At 46.1% G+C, this 20510-nt stretch overlaps 3 protein-coding genes across 9 annotated transcripts in view; all 3 read left to right on the top strand.

Moving 5' to 3' along the window:
* pitpnc1a (phosphatidylinositol transfer protein cytoplasmic 1a) overlaps window positions 1–5046 on the top strand; it is a 52424-nt gene extending 47378 nt beyond the window's left edge. Inside the window, exons 9-10 of one of the 2 annotated variants that reach the window (XM_028973394.1) lie at window positions 1537–1676; window positions 2121–2262. In XM_028973394.1, the coding sequence (XP_028829227.1) occupies window positions 1537–1676; window positions 2121–2126 (146 nt within the window). In that variant the 3' untranslated portion in view covers window positions 2127–2262. Of the gene's footprint in view, window positions 1–1536; window positions 1677–2120 lie in introns of both variants that reach the window. The other variant, XM_028973393.1, reaches the window with a different exon arrangement.
* Window positions 5047–6521: 1475 nt separating this feature from the next.
* Window positions 6522–15557, top strand: nol11 (nucleolar protein 11). The gene is made up of 18 exons (XM_028973412.1): window positions 6522–6681; window positions 7057–7170; window positions 7258–7314; window positions 7389–7537; window positions 7616–7673; window positions 7753–7885; window positions 8562–8765; window positions 8858–8934; window positions 9022–9145; window positions 10311–10378; window positions 10470–10538; window positions 10615–10802; window positions 11017–11142; window positions 12101–12340; window positions 12523–12601; window positions 14615–14707; window positions 14782–14889; window positions 15018–15557. Exons 1-18 carry the CDS (start codon window positions 6535–6537, stop codon window positions 15129–15131), a joined length of 2148 nt encoding a protein of 715 aa, XP_028829245.1. The 5' UTR covers window positions 6522–6534; the 3' UTR covers window positions 15132–15557.
* Window positions 15558–17445: 1888 nt separating this feature from the next.
* The window catches only part of LOC114786023 (nucleosome-remodeling factor subunit BPTF-like), a 33739-nt gene continuing 30674 nt past the window's right edge, over window positions 17446–20510 (top strand). For 3 of the 6 annotated variants that reach the window (XM_028972752.1, XM_028972754.1, XM_028972751.1), the window contains exons 1-2: window positions 17446–17966; window positions 19319–20141. In XM_028972752.1, the coding sequence (XP_028828585.1) occupies window positions 17603–17966; window positions 19319–20141 (1187 nt within the window). In that variant the 5' untranslated portion in view covers window positions 17446–17602. The remainder of the gene's footprint in view (window positions 17967–19318; window positions 20142–20510) is intronic. The other 3 variants (XM_028972756.1, XM_028972753.1, XM_028972755.1) reach the window with 1 other exon arrangement.

Raw genomic sequence — 20510 nt, 5'->3', positions numbered from 1 at the left:
CTGAAATATGCAAACGTCTGTTAACCAGATAGAGTGACTTTTTGTCTGAAGGTTCTTTTCAGGTGGTTTTCCAGCATGTTACTGATGTCATTTCATGGTGTTTGATGCACGACACACCTCTACAGCATCTTCCTTCGCACTTGCTGAACAGCTTCTACTAACATTGGGGTGTTTTCCGGGGGAGGGGTGTGTGTGTGTTTGTGTGAATGAAGAAAATTGCGCCTCACGTTTGCACTGTCACGCTACGGTCGTCTCATGGCCCTGGTATGAGCCTCTGGGACAGGCAGTGCCACTTGCCGTGAAATAAGCCCAGAGCCTCCGTCGCAACGCCGCCAAGGCAGGAACTCCATTAGCTGTCAAGAGGATCTCGACTCAATTTCTGGGTGTTGTATACGTCTTGAACTGACTGAAGTGATCCCCAGTGAATCCTCCTAAAAAGTATGCATTCAGTTGCAATGTGTTCATAGTATTACTTCAAACCATCGAAAGTCAGACATAAATATTGGTAGTTATTAGGGCTGTCAATGAATTGAAAAATGCATGTTATTGTGTAAGAATCAACGATTGATTTCCGCTCCTACACAGCCCACACTCCCAGAAATGCAGACTTCATTTATTTGAGTGGATGAATAGTGAATTCTGTGGTTATTCATTAATATTTTTCACATAAAAGCAAAAGTGACAATTAACGAGCCCATTTCGATTTCAGGATTAGTACTTTTATTCGTATTTTCATTTGGAATAAACCTGCTCTGTGTCTTTAAACATGTTCTTACTATAGAAGGCTTCCTGCGCATCATGTACTTTTATGCATCGTTCATGTGTTGACCGCAGGTTGACCATGATTGCTCGTAGAATGCCTGAAGAATGCAGATCCAGCCTGAATGGCCCCGAATCATGAAGGAAGCCCAGAGCAGGCCGATAGAAAAGCATGTTTCATAGTGGCAAATAGAAGAAACAGTCACAGATTAGCTGTAAGATGGTAATTTGATGTTAAAGTTTCTTGCAAGCTTCCTGATTGTCAGCGGGTGTAAAAACGGTTCTTTAGTGGTTACTAACTTCTCCACTGGAAGGTAAGTAGCGAATGGCTAGTTGTCCGTGGAGCTCCCCTGCTGCCCTGCACTTTCCATCATGTAGCACAACATTGTACACAACTTTCCTTCTACTTGCTTTTTTTTTCCCTGGGAATGTTTCAGGCTGCATGTTGAAAATGCTGCCTCTGCTTTTTCCGGAAGGTTCTTTTCGAGGCTCTGGCTCGAGATTCTCCCTTTTCCTGGTTTCCTTGCCACTCCCGGACGTCCTTTCCAGCCCAGCCTGACTAGCTTTCATGGTTGTGAGGAAGCTAGCTCTGGCTTCCCTTGACTTTTTTTTTTAAACCCTTGGCTGAGCTGAATCACTAACCATCACCTCCCCGCCCCATTCACCCGGGTCTCAACCGGAAGCCCCCCGCTGACGCCCGTCTCCGCTAATCAGAGTGTCCCTAACTGAAGATGCCCAACATGTCGACCCCAACCCTCCTCCCCCTCACTTTTTCAGATATGACTGTGGATGACGTGCGGGAGTACGAGAGACAAATGCATGAGAAAACCAACATTAAAGTTTGCCATGAGCAGCAAGAGCATTCCACCAATTCACCACCATCTCAGGATGGCATAGAGATCCATGATAAAGCCAGCGTATGTGTTGCTTTTTGTGTTTCGTGTGTGTGTTTGTGTGCGTGTGTGTGTGTGTGTGCTTGTGTGCGTGGTTGATGCCTGAACCCACTTACAAACTAAAGCATTCAAGTCATCAGCATACACGAGAAACCACTGATTACAACCATGTGCATGTAATAATGAACCAATAATCATTCAAATTTCAATGAATTTCAGGTTTTGAAAAGCAATCTGATCATTAAAATGATTTTGAGCCTAAATTACCGTCGTAAAGGGCCAACATGTTGTTTCTTAGCCCTTGGAATTTAGTCTTGGATTAGGTTTTAAATTTAGAATTTAAATAACATTTGAGACAAAATACAACTGGATTACATGTGGAAGCTGGTAAAGTTTAATTAAAATATGTCTGTGTTCCTTAATGGATCTAAACTAATTTCATTGGGCTTTTCTGTTTCATCCATAAAGACATGACGATGGATGAAGTGAGGGAGTTTGAGCGCACCATCCAGGAGGCCACCAACCAGAAGATAGGGATCATTCCTCCATCCATTTCCATCGGCGGGACACCTCTGTCGTCCCTGGCCCCCACTGGCCCCTCCAGCGCCCCCTCCACCCCGCTGTGCACTGACGCCCCGGAGTTCCTCACGGTTCCCAAAGACAGGCCCCGCAAGAAGTCCGCCCCAGAAACCCTCACCCTGCCCCAGCCCACCCCGACAGACCCCGCATCCGTCCCGGTCTCCAACCACTCCCCCTGGAGCCCAGAGGCCAATCAGGTGGAGTGACTCACGTTTGAGGCTCCAGAGGCGTCCGTCTGTTTCATTGCTGTTGTGCTTCTGAACAGGCCAGTTCAAAATCCTCCAGTTCCTGAAGTCATTAACCCGGGATGAGCGCCCGTCCTCCCCTGCCCACCCCTGCCAAATGTTCCTCAGTGGCATCTGAGGTCCAACCATGGCACTGTGTCCATTCAGAACTTGTTTTGTATGTGTGTCTGTGAGTCTTGTGATGCCAAGGACGCTTTTCGACCAAACAGTTCTAGGGACTGAGAGGATCCCACTTTGCCTAGAATTACATACCACCAACCAGTTCTGCAAGGTTAGAGTAAATTCCATTTTTTCACCAATGCTAATAAGCTAATCATTTTCTGATGCTGTATTGGATCATGCACTTATGCTTAATACACTTAATCTCTGAACTTTTGGGTTAACAACAACATGCAAAACAAAGTTCTACGGGTTTCTGTGGTCAGACACCATTTGCAATTAGAAAATTATCAATTTGACCATAAAAATCAAGATCGTAAAAATGGATGATTGGTCTGAACAAATGTTGCTATATTTTGTACCATACAGCGTGTTTTTATTGAAACAAGTATCTAAATTCAGGTTCTGACCAATGAATTTTTCATATATCAAGTCAGTTCATCAGACCTCCTGACCAAAAACCAAACTATTTTAGCACACCCAAAGCATTTGTCAAAATCACAACTTATAACATTGGACACCATTCATGTAACCTTTACGACTTTAGCCATTGTAGCCATTTGGAATGTTGTTGCTATGGACACCATTGGCTTTATCACCCTTAGCCATGTGATAATGTCGTCTTTGCTGGCCAGAGGAGAATTCAGACCAATCAGAGGGAGGGAGAAATTGTTCTCAGGTCACCAACAAACTCTTGAATTTTGCAGGGCAGGGAACGGACTTGGTTCTTGTACAAACGATTCGCCCTCCACCGTTACGAATATGCCTTCAGGATGAAACACTGACTATTAAGAAGAACTTACCAAGACTTGTAGACATGCTCTTGTTAACATGTACAGTGCATGCAGCTCAGAGGTCAAGAGGTCGTCGGAACGCCAGCGAACCTGACTCATGGGAAAAATTCACCTTGTGCTTTTAGCCGTTTAAAAATGTCAAGATATCTGTCAAAACCGAGTGAATCTATACGAGTTAGAAGAACGAGAACATGCACCTGATACACAGGGGACATTGGGGCCATGCAATCCCTTTAGACACGCCTTATGTGCCTGGTCTACACCAGGTGCATTGTGGGAGCTGGGGGAAGGGTGGGGGTTGTTAATTATCTGCTCGAAATCTTTAATCTGTGGGAGGGGGGGTTTGCACCGCATGGAATGTTCTGAAACATGTGTACGTCTGTAAGGTATACATGTGTGTTCTTAAGAGGCCGGGTGCGACATTATTACAAATGGAAACAAGAGCCGGGGTCAAAACAGAGCATGCGTCGCGAAACGGTGACTATCCACCCAGTGCCTCTGCATGAAAGTGTATCTTCTAATCTGTGTACCAAATCTGCGAGCATAACTAGTGCATTTAACGAAAAAAATCTGGACTGAAGACGCAGTTCGAGCATTTGTGACATTCTTTTTTCGCAAGTGACATATCAAATCAGGTTTTGGGCAGAAACTACAAGCCAGTGTTTGCAATAGGCCGTCATTTCCCAATTTTTGGAATTATTGTTAAAATGTCTTATTTTTCTTTTTATTATTATTATAATAATTTTAATCCAAGCACAAAGAGTCATTATGCTGGTTGTTGAATTTTTTTACCGTAATACAAAAATGTCACGATATTACAATGGAAAAATTAATTTGTCATTCTGCAACATGGCCACGCCCGCAGCATAATAGATATTATAATAAACAATGAGTGCCTCCATACCACCCGCCCCATCAGGAATTGGGCCCAGCCCCTTCCTAAAGACCACCTTGTCCATCCTTCAGTCGAAATCCCAGGGATCATTTGCAATTTTTTTTTTCTTCCCAAAACGAGAGCTCTTCAACGTGCCATCCGAGCGGTTACCTGTAAATAGCATTTGTACAGAAAAAACCCTCTGCTTTTTGTTATGATGTCCCAGTGGAGTGCGTTGAAATTAGTCGAATTTTTTTTTGCCTCGGCGCTTCTTTAGCCTTTTCACTTCTACCACATTTTTACTTGTGCAAATATGTTTAAAAAAACAACACGTTTCTTTCTGTTTCAGTGACAGTTTTATCTTACACAACATGTTATAATATGACGGTTTTGGTATCTTTTACCCTTTATTCTATGGTTGGTTTTTGAGTATCAGTAACATGGTGGGTTCGTTTTGTTATTTGCTGTTAATTCTGGTAAGAACCCATTTGCTCAAGGTGAAAAAAGGACCAAGCTTTTGTCACATTAAACGCAGGTGGTGGCGAAGTCATGCTGCTTTCTTGCTGACAGTGCCATCCTCATTGGGCTGCTGGAAGTTGCCATGGGTTCTTCCACTCTGGTTAACCCTCTTTCTGTTTCTTCCCCTTCGGTTTAGATTTTGAGGTTTCTTCTGTTTCGTTCAAACTATTGTTTCACTTTTTATCTCGGATCTTGTAGCAAATAAATTTGACTTGCTATTAAAATGGCTTGTGTGCCTCGTGTTTTATTAAAGATTTATTAAAGATAAATACATAGACAAATGAATAAAATTAACTGATGGATCCATTTCATACTCATACATTCCCTCACTCGCTGTGCGGGAGCTAACATGGGGTGCGGACACTCCATTCCCTCACACCCGGGGACAGTTCAGAGTCACCAATTCACCAGAGAACATCAGAGAACCTGGAGGAAACCTGCTCCAACACAGGGAAATCACGCAAACACACATACAACGTCATAAAACAATTATCCCAGAATCCTTTTTAATAAAATACGGTTGAAATGACAGTGACGACAGTTACTTTGTTATGAGAAATACATACAAATATAAATATGACGCATAATGTATTTAATTGAATAATGTTTATCCATTGACCTTTCTGTCCTCCATCATCCAAACCCAGGAAGGCTCTTCCTCCTTGGCTCTTAAATGCCCTTCGTAGCAATCGTAGGACGCTGCAAGCAGCAGAAAGGAAATGGAGGAAACTGTATCCAAACCTTCAGTATCCAAACCTTCTCACTCCACAGAGCCTGCACTTCTGCATGTTTTAGAAGAACTACATGCAAGATCAGCAAAAGTGTCTTCATTCCTAATTTTACACAGTCAACCACAAGACCCTCTTGAAAGTGAAAGTGAAGTGATTGCATGGCACCTTGGCAGTTCAGGTTTTGAACCTGCATCCTTCTGATTACGGGTCCGCTTCTTTTCCCGCTAGGCCACCACTGCCCCATCTTGAGTTTTGGAAGTAGTGGCTTTGCACTACTGGTGTCCTTTGGTACTTGGAGTGCTCCTGTTCTCTTTACACTAAATTTCTCTCATGGATTATCCTACCACTGCTGTAAAGATGACACCCAGCTCTTCCTATCTTTATGTCATCAGATGTAAACGCATCCACCAAGATCTCTGCTTGCCACTGCTGCATTAGATTCAAAACAGTGACGTTTGCCTACAAAGCCAAGGAAGGATCAGCACCCTCCTAGCTCAGATCTCTCTGATCTTCCAGAACTCTTCACTGTCTTGGCTCCCAGGTGGTGGAATGAACTTCCAGCAGATGTTCAAACAGCTGTTCAGCTGTTCAAACTTCTGAGCCACTAACTCACACAAGCTTCAAACCTTCATTTTTTTTTGGAAATATTTACATATATATATATATTTAAAAACTTTTGGGAACAGAATTATTTAGATAATGCTATTTACAGATTGGTCCCTAGTGAACCAAATGAGGGATTTTGATGATGGATATTTTAAAGAACTTCCCCAATAAGTCTCTCTGGATAAAAGCGTCTGTCTTGCAGGGGGACAAAATAAGCCATATAACTTTGTTCAACTATGTATTTTTTTTACATTACGGCCGAGCGGATCCCGTCAGCCGTGTCCAGTGTGCCGCCGCGCCGCGGGGTGGCGCTGTGACGTCACCGCCAAATGCAGCGCTCTTCATCGCTCCGCCGCGCTACACTTCACGACAAGCATGGCGGCCCTGTACGAAGCCACCACGCTTTGCGTGCTCAACGTGGGTCCGGGCGGTTCCGACTCGGGGATCAGCGGGATCGAACCGAGCGCGGATGACGATCAAGTTGTCGTGACAGACTCGGCGCGATCGGTGACGGTGTACAAGGTAACGCGGTGCCTCGCCGGGGCTTCCTGTCCGCAGCAGCCCACCACCCCTAAAGTTGCATTAACAGCAGCATTTACCAAACGCCCGAATCCAGAGCGACTTGCGATCAGTAGTGACAGGGACAGTCCCCCTGGAGACACTCAGGGTTAAGTGTCTTTCTCAGGGACACAATGGTAGTAAGTGGGATTTGAACCTGGGTCTTTTGGTTCATAGGCGAGTGTGTTACCCACTAGAGAGTGCGTACAGCAACGATTATAAATTCTGAAAAAAGTATTTTTATTGTGCGTGTTGGTGTTTCTTTCCATTTTAGAATTCTGTAATTTTATTTATCTGCTGCATGAAGGGAGTTCTGATCTTCTGTGATTGGTCGGCCAGGTCTCTGATAAGAAGGCGCTGGGGAGCTGGACGGTGAAACAGGGCCAGACGGTGACGTGTCCTGCCATTTATAATCCTCAGACCAGTGAATACGTTGTGGTGACCGACAGCAAGGTAATGTGATGCCGACCGTTTAAAAAAAGTGAAAAGTATGCGTGAGGGGTGTTGAGATGAACGAGTTTCTGATGATGCCCCGCCCAGGTCATACGAGTGTGGAAAGACAGTGACATCAACATTGACAGGGCGTTTAAAACAACCGTGAGTATGAGTGCAGATGAACCAATCAGAACGAGTGTTTTTAGCCTCCTGTGAACTAATGGACATGACTGTAGGTCTCGGCGGACGTGTGGCGGGTCCTCTCAGTCCCGGACTCCGAGCCGCTGGTTCTGTTCCAGAGGGGGGCCGTCCGGCGCCTCGACACCCTCCTGGCTGACCCCCAGCAGCCCGTCGAGAACGTTCTTCCAGAGGAGGCGGTCATCAGGTACAAAGCGTCGTCCCGCACCCGCTGGTCACGTGACCTCTGGAGATGTTCTGTTGATGTGAGTTTCCATGCGTTTAGGTGGAGCGCCGTCCTCAATGTGGAGCAGCAGCCCTGTCTGATGTTCCTGTCAGAGCAGGTAAGAACCGGTCCCGCACTCCAAGCCCTGAGACAGAAGACTCCGGAGCGCTGGGTAAATTCCACACTTCTTCTTCTAGAAGGGGGAGACCCTGCTGCTCATGCAGAGGCGGCACCCCGATTCGGCGGCGAGGTATCGGCTGGAAGGAGGCGAGGCGCCGCTGAGCTGTTCTGCGCTGCCGTGCGATGGAGGCGTTCGTCTCTTCTGCCTGTGTGAGTCCAGCCTCCGTCTGCGTACGGGGTTTCAGAAAGCCGCTCCTCCTCACAGTACATCTCACCCATGTTTTCCTAATTCCACTAGTACGGAAACCTGACCACGCCCACTACCGACTTCATCCTACTTGATGTTGTCCTGTTTGTCTGGTTCATTGTACAGAAAAGCTTTTCTCAGTAGGGATGCACCGATACCACTTTTTTTAAAGAAAGTGAAGTGATTATCACATTTGAAACACAGCAGGGAAATTTGTCCTCTGCATTTAACCCATCACCCTGAGTGAGCAGTGGGCAGCCATGACAGGCGCCAGGGGAGCAGTGTGTGGGGACGGTGCTTTGCTCAGTGCCACCTCAGTGGCACCTCAGTGGCACCTTGGCGGATCGGGATTCGAACCGGCAACCTTCTGATTACGAGGCCGTTTCCTTAACCGCTAGGCCACCACTGCCCCGGAGTACGAGCATTTCAGTACTCACTGATACTGAGTACTTACTAAAAACATGGTTTAAATTTACAGGTAACAGCTTTAGTCATATAATTTAACAAAAAAAAAAAACATTATTTCAATACATGGTATACTGTGTATGCTGCTGTACTGACAATAAACCAATCCTGAATCTTGAAGCATTCTCCCAATGTGCCACGCCTTGTATTAACCTTCGGCGGTCTGGCTTGCAGATTCCAGCGGTAGTGTGTATGAGAGCGTGGTGCCGATCCGGGGGGCGGGGGGTGTGGTGGAGGAAGTGCAGCCCCTCCCGAGAACCCTGCTCCTGAATTTGCCCGTGGGTGAAGGGAAGCTGGAAAGCGCCTCTGCCGTGTCCCTGGACGACGCCCATGTGGCGCTGGTCGGGGTGCCACATCCTTCTGCTGGTCCAGGGAAAGGTAAAAGCGAGTGTGTGTGTGTGTGTGTGTGTGTGTGTGTGTGTGTTTGGTTGTGACGTGGTGAACATTTTTCTTATTTCATCCAATGGCAGATTTCCTATGCATTTGGAACACAAACTTCCAGACGCTGCAAGCAGCCAAAGAAATGGCGGGAAGAATATACGGCCAGGTGAGGAGGGTCATATCGACATGCTGGTCTGGATTTCTGGAATGATTGTGAATTAACGGTGGTTAATTACCCCATTTTGTCTTCCAGCTGTGGTGTTCCTGCGGGAAGCTGTACGTTCCTCATGGGAAGTCTCTGTCCGTCATTCCCTTCAAGTGTCAGAAATCCTCTCTGGCTGCTGCCATGGGGAAGCTAAGGCAGGCTGGGAGCAACGGTACGGTCCTGGGGTCTCATTTCTAAACCTCATACTAAAAGTGTGTTTGTGCAGTACATTTACAGCATTTACCAGGCGCCCTTATCCAGAGGGACTTACAGTCAATAGTTACAGGGACAGTCCCCCTGGACACACTCAAGTCTCTTCCTCTGGGACACAGTGGTAGTAAGTGGGGTTTGAACCTGGGTCTTCTGGTTCATAGGCGAGTGTGTTACCCACTAGGCTACTACCCCCCAGTCCAAATGATGTACACAAAAAAAAAAAAGTCAGATTTATGAAAACGTGCTGACGCGCACCTGCACACTATATACGCTTTATAAATGCCACTCTGTTTTGGATTGTTCGCACATGGATTTTCCGCATATTCCGTCCTGCAAGGGCCCCACTTCATCCATACACAGTAAATGCAAATCACCGCATGAATATTTCAGCATCCGATATAAACCTGAAAAAAACGGCATCATGGCAATTGAGGGGAAGAAGTAAGAAGGCTGAAACTGGAATAGATGTGCTTGTGGGTGAAGTGGAAAGCTGACAGACATAAAGCAAGGTGGCGAGTGGCAACAGGTAACGAACGCTGTGAAAGAAGTGAGTGCTGCAAACGGGACGGTGCCCGGAAAAAAAAAAAGTGGTCTGATTTAAAAATGATCATAAAAAAAAGAATTGCAGTGCATGGAAATTGCTGCACGGGTGTGTAGGGTGGCGTGTGAGAGAGAGCTTCTGTAACATCGGACCCAGTTCGGCACAAAACTCCAAAAGCGTCTAGGTCCTCAAAGTCTATTTAATATTTGAAATATGTATTTTATTTATACGTTCACTAATATAAATATGTGTCTGAAAAAGTTAAATCAAATAGACTGTGTATTACTCACTAGCACAAGGAATTATTATATATGTACTGATGCCCGTCACGTTATTGTTCTCACGCACGGGTCAGGAAATATGCACGTATTCAGCCGCAACGTATACGTAGGAAGAGGCGTATTCGTCTTGTTGGACGTTGTGCAACGCTCTGAACCGGACAGATATTCGGGGAATGTTCCAAAGATATACTTCCCTGCGGAGCGACTTCTGGTCCCACCACGGTGTCATAATGGGCACCGCGTGATGGGACCCCCGTGTTCTGTACCACGGCACCATTTATAGAACGATTGTGTTCCTTCAGTTCCAGCTTCCGGGCTTTACACCTCTGTTCCATCCTGGACTGCTGCGACGCCAGATATGCGTAGCACGGTAAGGAGCGCCTGTAACAAGTTCAGGTTTTTTTGGAGGTTTGGAATGTTCAGTAGATAGTTTGAGCCTCTCTTCATCTTCCTCTTCTCAGAAGCGGACCTTGCTCAGAAGCAGAGATGTCAGCTTCCTCAGGCTCAACCAGTTTCTCGAAGACGTGAAGGTGTGCTCCAGTCTCAGCTCTCCGCTGCCCTTTGTTGTGGTTCGGTTAATCTGACACGGCTGCTGCTTCCTCGTAGATCGCCTCAGCAGAAGAAGTCCAGAAGAAGGTGTCTGCCTTCCTCTCCAATCTGAAAAACCTGCATGTGATCCAGGTGGCAGCGGGCGGCCTGGCCTCGGTCTTGGTCTCCAGGTGTCAGGAGCAGCCGGGTTTCTATCCCCACAGTGCCCTGGTTCAGCTGGTGCACTCCCAGTGTCTTTCCTACAGGTACGGAGGAGAAACCAGGAGAAGGCCCTTCCACAGCTCCTGGAACCGGCACTAATTTATCTCCGACTTCGGTGGAGGGTCGGAAATTGGGTGGCTGAACAAGCGGTTTAAATATTCATCTTGCGGGATTTGGTAGCCGCTGGTGGTGTAAAGGGGTTCCAGCTGTGAAAAAGTGTTAACACCGCTGGCTTGTGTCTCCTGTGAACGTGTGCAGTGTGTGTCCTCACCTCCTGACGTTGGCTCTGGAGAAGAAGGACTATGCGCTCTGTCAGTTCTGTCTGCAAGTCTTCCCCGATATTCCCGAAGCGGTCGCCTGTTCCTGCCTGAAGGCCTTCCTGAGGTAATCCTGCAGCGTTCCAGCTTCCACTGGATCTACTGGCTTGTGGCATGACTCGATACATCCTAACAGGGTTCCCACGGCTCAGGGAATTTCCAGACAGGGAAAGTCAGGGAATTATCAAGGAATTTTAGTTAATCGCATATATTGCATTAGATTTAGATTGCATTTACGCATCTTTGTTCCCAGTGAGCATTTTTGTTTTGCTCTTAAAAATGTGCAACATTCTAGAACGCAAAATCTTCGTGAAGTCCGTGTCGACGGATGTCTTTACTCCTGCTGACTTAGCAAACATGTCAGGCACATATAAAGGCAAGCTGCCTATATTTAAGCACAATGATGTAAATGGAGTTTTTTTTTTTTTATAACCCCTTTAAATGCCCTTTGTGGGGCAGTGGTGGCCTAGCAGTCAAGGAAGTGGCCCTGTAATCAGAAGGTTGACTGTTCAAATCCCGATCCGCCAAGGTGCCACTGAGCAAAGCCCTGTCCCCACACACTGCTCCCCGGGCGCCTGTCATGGCTGCCCACTGCTCACCAAGGGTGATGGTTAAAAGCAGAGGACACATTTCGTTGTGTCACCGGGTGCTGTGCTGCTGTGTATCACAAGAGACTTCACTTTTCTGCTCAGCACCCAAATGTAATATTGGACATTTCTTTATACAGGCAGTCATGGAATGTCTGCTTTTTGGTCAGGGAAAGTCATGTAAAAGTCAGGGAATTTTACATCTGACTTAGTGGGAACCCTGTTATATGCAGAGAAATTCTGGGTGGAATTGAAATGTCAGTCCAACTGGACTTGTATGTTGGTGCATCCGTTGTTCAGGTTTATTATCTTCTCACTCTTCCTGTTTGAGTTATCTAGATTCCCAGACGTGTCGGCCGTTTACTTGTAGAAAAATATTGAAAATGGACAGAGTGGTCCTGTATGAACTCTGGACATCTGTGTTCCGTCTGTCTGCAGTGAATCAGATGGCACCCTGGACACAGTCAGCCTTGAGAGAGACAGCGTCGCTTTTGTAGAGGGCCTGATCGCAAACTCCACCCAGGAGGGCGGCGAGACCCAGCAGAACGGCTTCTGCCCAACGACACAGGTGGAGGACGGTGGCGGCGGCCCCACCCACACCACTCCTGCCGTTTTAACCAGAAGCTCGATGCCCCTCGACATGAAATGCCCTGTGGGGCTTCACAAAGCTGTGCTGCTGTATCCTTCACCGCAGCATCTGGGGTCTCCAGGTCCCCCGGGTTGATCTGATCACCAGTTTCATGCATGTCCACATACACTTATTTAGTTTCACTGTGAGTGTGTCCCTCCTCACTTGGAGGAGGTCAGGTCAGTAAGGGGTCCATGACCAATTATAATGACCCTTAACTGCACCTCCGTAGAAATGAAATCCTGCAGGTTGCTTACAGCGATTGCTTCCTGCTTCTACACTTGAAGACCCTTAGTGCTCCACAGGTTATTGTGAGTAAACTTTACTGATGTCCAGAATAACTCGGGTCCAACACTTCAAGGTTCTTAAGTTGGGTCTCAATATGCTCAACGCTGCACCACACCCTTGGTCTAATTCTTTAAAGAAAACTTAATTGGACACCTTGTTTCTACCTTTTAAAATCATTAAAATTTCACTTTGTGAGATTATATAACATTAATACAAGTTCGCCTAGCTTGGCTATAGTCCTGCAGTGGCTATAAATGGCGATATGTATAAAATTTTGCTTTGGTCATTCTGCTTCGCTGTTCAGAGAGCAGCTGCTTAGCTGGTCTGTCTGGAATTTGTCCCCTTATGTTGTCATTAAGGAAAAGGTTACCTCCCGTTTCTCATTCTTTTTCTGTGTTGGGGTGGTAGTAGCCTAGAGTGTAACACACTCACTTATGAACCGGGGGGGGGGGCGCTGTAACTACTGATTGTAAGTCGCTGTGGATAAGGGTGTCTGATAAATGCTGGAAATGTAAATGTCCTAAAAAGGAACTCCATCAACCATTATGGCTTGAAAACATGTGAAGCCTTGCAGTTGCTCCGTGATACATTTGTGCTCATTTTCACATCATATTCACACACACATACATATATTTTTTTTAGTTTAGTTCCATCACACGAGACTCTTGAACCAGTTGGTTAACTTTATTTTTTCTGGAAAACCAGAAACACAACTTCCTGTCTGCGCCAAACATTGTAGTTGGTGAATGACGTTGATGACATTTCCGCGAAGGCCCGCTCTCCTGCTCGTTCTGCCTCTCTCCTCCTACATCAAGGCTGAATTTCAGAAATAGACTTCAGATATGGTATTAGGTTACCAATTATATCGGTATTGGTTAAAAAAAAAAAAAAGTCATGTTGGGATAGTATAGTAATCGTATGATAATACAGCTGTACAGTGTGAGGTGTTGTATTAAAGAGCAGTGTGCAGTACTGTTCAGTTTGCTTGGTGCATTTGGCAGAAATGTGGCTATGTGGGAGCTCTGTAGACAATTTCAGAGGTTATGTGGATGATCTTGGGAGCAGTGTTTTACTGATGATAGCAGGTTCTGTAATGGTCCCTGGACTTAAATACCATTTTAATCAGCATTGGTACACCCTACAATTTCACCAATATATCGAGTTAAACGCAAACCACAAGTCCAACCTTTGGAAATTGTCTTTATGTTGAAATAATTGCAAATGCTCTTAAATTCTGTGCTGTCCAGTTGTTCTTTATGGGTGTGCGCCAACTGCTAAGGCTTTAACTAGACAGGACTTACTACCCCACTTACTATTGTGTCCCTGAGAAAGACACTTAACCCTTGCATACTGTTCCAGGTAACCATATGCAAGGTTCTGGAAGAGCAGACATGAGCTCTATCAGGTGTGGTGGAACATGGAAAGATCTACAGGCTATCCTTAAGTCAGATTCTCCAACATTAACACTTTAAAAATGACTAGTAATCCTTAAATCCAGTTTAAAATAGTCACAGACCCAATAAACAAGTTCTTTTACCAGAAAACAACTTTTTGTAAGGTAGTCACATACTCTTACATTTGATAAAGAAATGTCTTAAGTCTTAAATTTCAGATGCCCTTATCTAATTCCTTCAGGATAAGGGTAGGCAATATAACCCCCCTGTGGTCTCCCAAAGCAGTGTTTCACAACCCTGGTCCAGGAGGAAAATTGGCCTGGAAGTTTTGGTTCCAACCCACATATCTTCTCAGTCTGCCCCACTCATTACTAGGCCATTAAACAACACCTGAGCCTAAGTAAGGTAGGGCTGGAGAGAGGTAGGACTTCTTTGGAAGACGTTCCTCCCGGACCACGTCCTACAGCAACGGAATGTGCCTGATTTACATCAAAGCCTCAAAACAAATATTGTAAATCTGATTACCCAGTGGCCGTTGAAAGTTATGAACTACCTGTTTGCTTTGAGAGGGTCCTGGTCTTATTAGAAGGATTTGTAGAACTTTAGAAGACTTATCATGCTCTCAACTTATCTGTTTTTCAGCTTTTTCTGCAGTATCTGCAGTTCCTTTATGGTAAATATTCCCAAGACCTTCACACACAGGTTTCGGCCCTGAGGTCACCAGCAATGACACAGGTGTGTGAACGAGTCATTTCATGTGTTCGTCTTTGGTTCTTCTCTGATCTTATTGGAACGTTCTCACATTGCAGATTCTGGACTGGATCTGCCTGTTGGTGGACGCCCACTTCACAGTGCTGGTTATGGCCCCAGAGGCAAGAGAGCTGCTGTCCCACCTTCACAAGGTCGTACGATTACAGGTAAAACTATCAGTGATGCAAATTCATGGCCCTGTTCTATCAGACTACGATAATCACAGCATTTTATAGCATTGATTGAGCTTCATTTTCAGAGTTGTGTTTTTTTTTTTTTGTTTTGTTTTTTGTAGGTGAAGGTCTTCTCAGAACTGGGAAAAATCGAGGGTTGTCTTCAGGCTCTGCAAAAAGCGAAGCAGTCCGGCGATGTCTGTCAGTACTCCATCGAAGTCATCGAGCTCTTTTAGACCCAACTGTGTGGATTTTTAAAAAAAACATAATAATAAATCAGTGTGCGGTTTGGCACGCCCACAGCCCCTTCCTTTTTACAGTGTTGTTTGGGACGCTGGTGTTGTGCAGCTATTCGGTGTGTTCCCCTTGAGAGCAAAAAACTAAAGCATCACGTTTTTTACACAGGATTTTTAGGGGCTTTTATATATGTATATATTAGTATAGAAATCGAAATGTTCCCATTGCTTCACATAATGCAGCTTAATAGTATTTTAAAATGGAAGTTTTATAAACACAAGGCCTGGCGTTGAACAGTCGCTTCCTGGAAAATGTGTCCTAAAAGTATGTTCTGGCCTGTGTGTTCTTTAGAACATACTCATGTGCATCGTGCTTCACTCTCTGCTCCGGACGCATAATAAAAGATATGATCATATGTTACAGAATCAGACTGTTACAAAAGGTGGATTTGTTTTTCTGCATATTTGAACAATTCTTTACATTCCAGATAGAAATACATAATCATTTTTATTTAAAATTAATAATACAATACACAGATGTGGGTAAGACACTCGGCTATCAACCAGAAGACTACATTGTCCCTGATAAAGACGTCTGATAAACGCTGTAAATGTAAGCAAAGGAAGTAAATCTATCCTTTTAGCCGTTTTACGCAATTATTCCTAAAATATTTATAGAAACACGAAAGAATTTATGGTTATTTGTAGATCAATAAGCACATAAAAGAACTTCAGAACACTGACCATCTTTTTTTTTCCCACTTAAAAGAATAATTCTAGCGCAGAATTAAAATCTAGGAACACATCCTGATAGTGGCTTTTATTAATATTGTGTATACCAAAACAAAAACAATTGAATCAAAACCGTGATTCAAAAAACTTTTTAAATCCGGGATGAAGCTGCTTATTGTGTGGTGCAAATAACAGTAAACCGACACACTTTTTAAAAAAAGTGCAAAGCATATTACATTTAAGATAAGAAGAACTTTTATTTATCCCGAGGGAAAATCTTTTGTCAACAACATGCTCAATGCAGTAGGAGAAACAAGAGGAATAAATTATATTTTCAAAAAAATAGTACAATAGAGCAAATATCAAAAATAGCTTAAGGCTCAATCATAATAATGATATTACTATGTCCAGTGAAATGGCTGAGATAGTGCTAAGTGACATAATGATTATGCCATGGGTACAAGTGAAAGGGGAGTAGCAGCGGTGGCGTGTGCAGGGGGGTAAAACAACCATTCAAAGACATCCAGGTGAGTAGTATTGCACATCTGAGTGAGAAACATTTGTGTTTGAAATGTCCTGAAAAAATCACCTACAGAGCAAGGACGAGTTATACAATCTGATAGTTCCAGGTAGGAAGGATTTCCTGTGGCAGTCGGTTCTGCATTTAGCGGCTATGAGTTTTTTGCTTCTTGTGCTCTGATGGTCCATTATGGAGGCATGCATGGGGTGAGAGGGATTGTCCATAATACCGAGAAGCTTTTTCAGTATTCTCCTCTCATACACTTCTGTCAGGGTCTCCAGTCTGACACCCAGGACAGAACCAGCCTTTATAATCAGCTTGTTCAGCCTGTTTGCATTAGCTGTCTTCACCCCACTGCCCCAGCACACAGCACTCTCTACCACAGAGTGATAGAACATGGTCAGCATTTTCCTACTGACATTGAAAGCCCTGAACCTCCTCAGTAGGAAAAGCCGACTATGCCCTTTCTTGAAAACCGTGTTGGTGTTTTTGGACCAGTCCAGTTTGCAGTCGATGTGTACCCCCCGGTACCGGTAGTCTTTGACTACCTCCACATCAGATCCTCTGATTGTGACAGGGGTGGAAGGAGCAGCATGCTTCCTAAAGTCCACGATCATCTCCTATGTTTTTGTGATGTTATTCTGTAGATGGTTTAGCTCACACCACTCAACAAAGCTGTCCACTACCTTCCTGTATTCCTCCTCCTGTCCGTCTCTAATACAGCCCACAATGGCAGAATCATCAGAGAATTTCTGCAGGTGACATGACTGAGACTTGTACCTGAAGTCAACGTGTAGAGGGTGAAGAGGACGGGTGATAGTACAGTCTCTTGCGGCGCCCGGACATGCTGTGGTCGATTTGTAGTCCGTAATCCAAGCTACTTAGTTATATTGTGTAACTGTGTTTCGCTTGAATTTAAACAACATTTAATATTAAGGTCCAAGTAGTTAGAGGGAACAATATAATATTGGCGTTTTATCGCGTCCGTGGAATAAAAGTGTTGATGTGGCCCACGTGTTCTCTCCGGATGTAAATAAACATGGCGGCGGGGTCACGTGTCTCCTCGCCGCGGCTCGGGAGGAGGGAATAGCGGCGGCAGGAGGAAACATGGCGGCCGCTAGAGACCCGGACTGGGACACCGGCTGCGAACTGTGAGCTTCTCCCCGAGGAAGTGAGCGCAGCCGGAGAGCCGAGCGGGGGGAACGGGCGCGGTGCGGCGATGCGGGGAGGGAGAAGAGGCAGGCCGGCCCGAGGATCCCGGGCACGGGGACGGAGGGCGCTGGACGGGGATGCAGCGACTCCTCGGCGCGGGGGCAGGCGGAGGAGGATAACCGGAGCTACGCCGAGAGCCCGGGGTCGGGGCTCCAGAGGATCCCGGGGAGGCAGGGCGGCCGGGGAGACCGTGTACAGTGATGGCGGGGACGAGGCGTATCTCGCCACCCTGCAGCCGGACGACGACGACTTCCTGCGGGAGAGCCTGCAGTCGGACGACGACGGCGCCCTGGAGGACGACGGCTCCGAGTACCTGGAGGAAAGCGGCTCCGAGCCGGAGGGGGACCGCCTCAGCAGGAGCCTCGCCCCGGGTAACGCAGCAGCTTCATTCACTCTCACAATTCCTGCCTTTTTAATACGTTCCACGTGGGTCACTTTTAACTTCGAAAACGCCGCTGCGGCTCCACCTGTTGCCTGAAAGGAAAAGTTATTAACGACGATCGGCCGTGACGTCACGTCGTGTCGAATTCGCTTCGCCTCTCCCAGTTGTGTGTGTATATGTTAATTTTAGTGTAATCCTGCTCTCTGTACACTCAGACGTAACGTTACGACTAACATTTTAATTGATTTTATATCAATAAAATTGATCTCTTTTGGCGTACACATTGCACAAACAATACAAAAATGTATAAATACATTATAATTTTTCTTCATCTAGCACCTAACAATCTCTGAGCATGCTCTTCGCTGACAAGTTGAGCCTTATCAGGGCTCTTAGTTTGTAAACTCAATATTCTATAGAAATCGAATGAGAATTGCTGGTGTCTTCCTCCTGTAAGTCGCTTTGGATAAAAGCGTCTGCTAAATAAAGTAAAGAAAATGACCATCAGTGTTTAGGCATAACAATTCATAAAGTCTGACCATATTTAAGTAATGATGCACATGCTTAATTTTTGTAATTCTCACTTATAGTAAAATTTCACTTAAAGTTTCAAAATATACTTTGTCTATTGAGCTCAAAGTTGAGCAGTTGCCCTCAGAATTTGGAGATGCTGAATCTCGCGCATGAAGGTGCGATACGCGTCCCATGGGTCAGCGAGGATCCTAATCCTGGATTATGGCTGTGACCCAATGGAGGATTACTCTCCAGGAAACCATGTCCTGAAAAGAGAACAAATCTGTGTCTCAGGGGTTGTCAGTAACCCGTTAGTGTCATTATGTTGGGGTTGATAATTAGAGGGGGAAAATTATATATTCGAATCCTTCAGATGTGGTATGTAATTATACACATACTACCTGCTACATAATATGAATAATGTCATTCTGATTAGAACTACAATAATCTGCACATTATAAATATTTATGCCATTCATCAGACACCCTAATCCAGAGCGATTTGCAGTCAGTAGTTACAGGGACACTCAGGGTTAAGTCTCTTACTCAGGGACACAATGGTAGTAAGTGGGATCTTCTGGTTCATAGAGGAGTGTCTTACCCACCAGGCTACTACCAATGTCAGAGTGAACAGGTATAACGTTTAGTTATTAAGCATTAGTACTAGTGCCATTGCACTCTTGGACTGACTCGGAGTGCTAAAATTTAAGTCTTGCTATGTGATGGGTGATCGGTCATTACCACTGTGCTCCCACTGATCTGCAGGGTTTCCTTTGCAACTGAGGAATGTTTGCTTTGTGATTTTAATGCGATTACTCCCGTCCTCCAGGACGGAGGAGAACTCGGGTACGCCAGCCTTGCTTGCCGCTTTTTGAGGAGAAGGACGTCCCTCCGTTGGATCTGCCAAAGTCTTCAGACGACCTGCTGATTCCCTCCACCCAGCTGCTGAACGTTGCCGCTGTGTACGAGGTGCTTCGTAACTTCAGCGCGGTTCTGCGCCTCTCGCCGTTCCGCTTCGAGGACTTCTGTGCAGCTCTGGCCAGCCAGGAGCAGTGCGCCCTCATAGCGGAGACCCACATCTCCCTCCTCAAGGCTATTCTACGTGAGGAAGACTCCTCCAGCACCAGCTTTGGTCCAGCTGATCTGAAGGACAGCATCTGCTCCACGCTTTACTTCATGGACGGCATGACGTGGCCAGAAGTGGTGCGTGCGTACTGCGAAAGCGTCGCAGAGTATCGCCACGTTCTGCCTCACCTGCAGGACAAGGACTTCCCCTTCGACCCGCTGGAGAGCAAGGTCAAGGTCCTCCAGTTCCTCGTGGACCAGTTCTTGGCAACCAACCGGGCACGTGAGGTGCTGATGTCTGAAGGCGTTGTCCGGCATGACGACCACTGCCGTGTCTGCCACCTGCTGGGCGACCTCCTCTGCTGCGAGACCTGCTCCGCCGTCTACCACCTCGACTGCATCAGGCCGCCGCTCCATGTGGTGCCTGAGGATGAGTGGCAGTGCCAGGTGTGTGCGGCGCACCGGGTGCCCGGGGTGGGCGACAGCGTGACCGAGGCGCAGAAGGCCCGTCCCTACGTCCGCCAGGAACCAGTCGGCTTCGACCGCCACCGCAGGAAGTACTGGTTCCTGAATCGGCGCATCGTTGTGTAAGCACCACCAGTTCATGTTCCCACGTCCGTCAAGGTCCTAGACCCGACGTCATCTGATTTATAATACCACATGGCAGGTGTAAAGGTTCCGTCGGGATTCAAACTATGCACCAAGTCTGAATCTTGTTTGCTAGTTTGACAGCGAAGGTGTCCTCACAGTCTCCATAATATAGGTAAAACGAGTGTCCTGTCCTAGGGGGAGAGAGGAGCGAAACCAGCATGGGGAGAGACACATGAAGGCTAACAAACGGTACTAGAGTGCATTTATTTACCCAAGTGCCCAAGAAGACATTTACCACTAATAAACACCCACAATACAGAGGCCTAACAAAGAGAGGGCGGTACTAGGGGACGACTAACAACAAC

The sequence above is a fragment of the Denticeps clupeoides genome, chromosome 3 (assembly GCF_900700375.1).
Source record: "Denticeps clupeoides chromosome 3, fDenClu1.1, whole genome shotgun sequence".
NCBI classification, from domain to species: Eukaryota; Metazoa; Chordata; class Actinopteri; order Clupeiformes; family Denticipitidae; genus Denticeps; species Denticeps clupeoides.
Note: the sequence above shows the minus strand (reverse complement) of the source record. Positions and strands in the feature narration are given on the sequence as shown.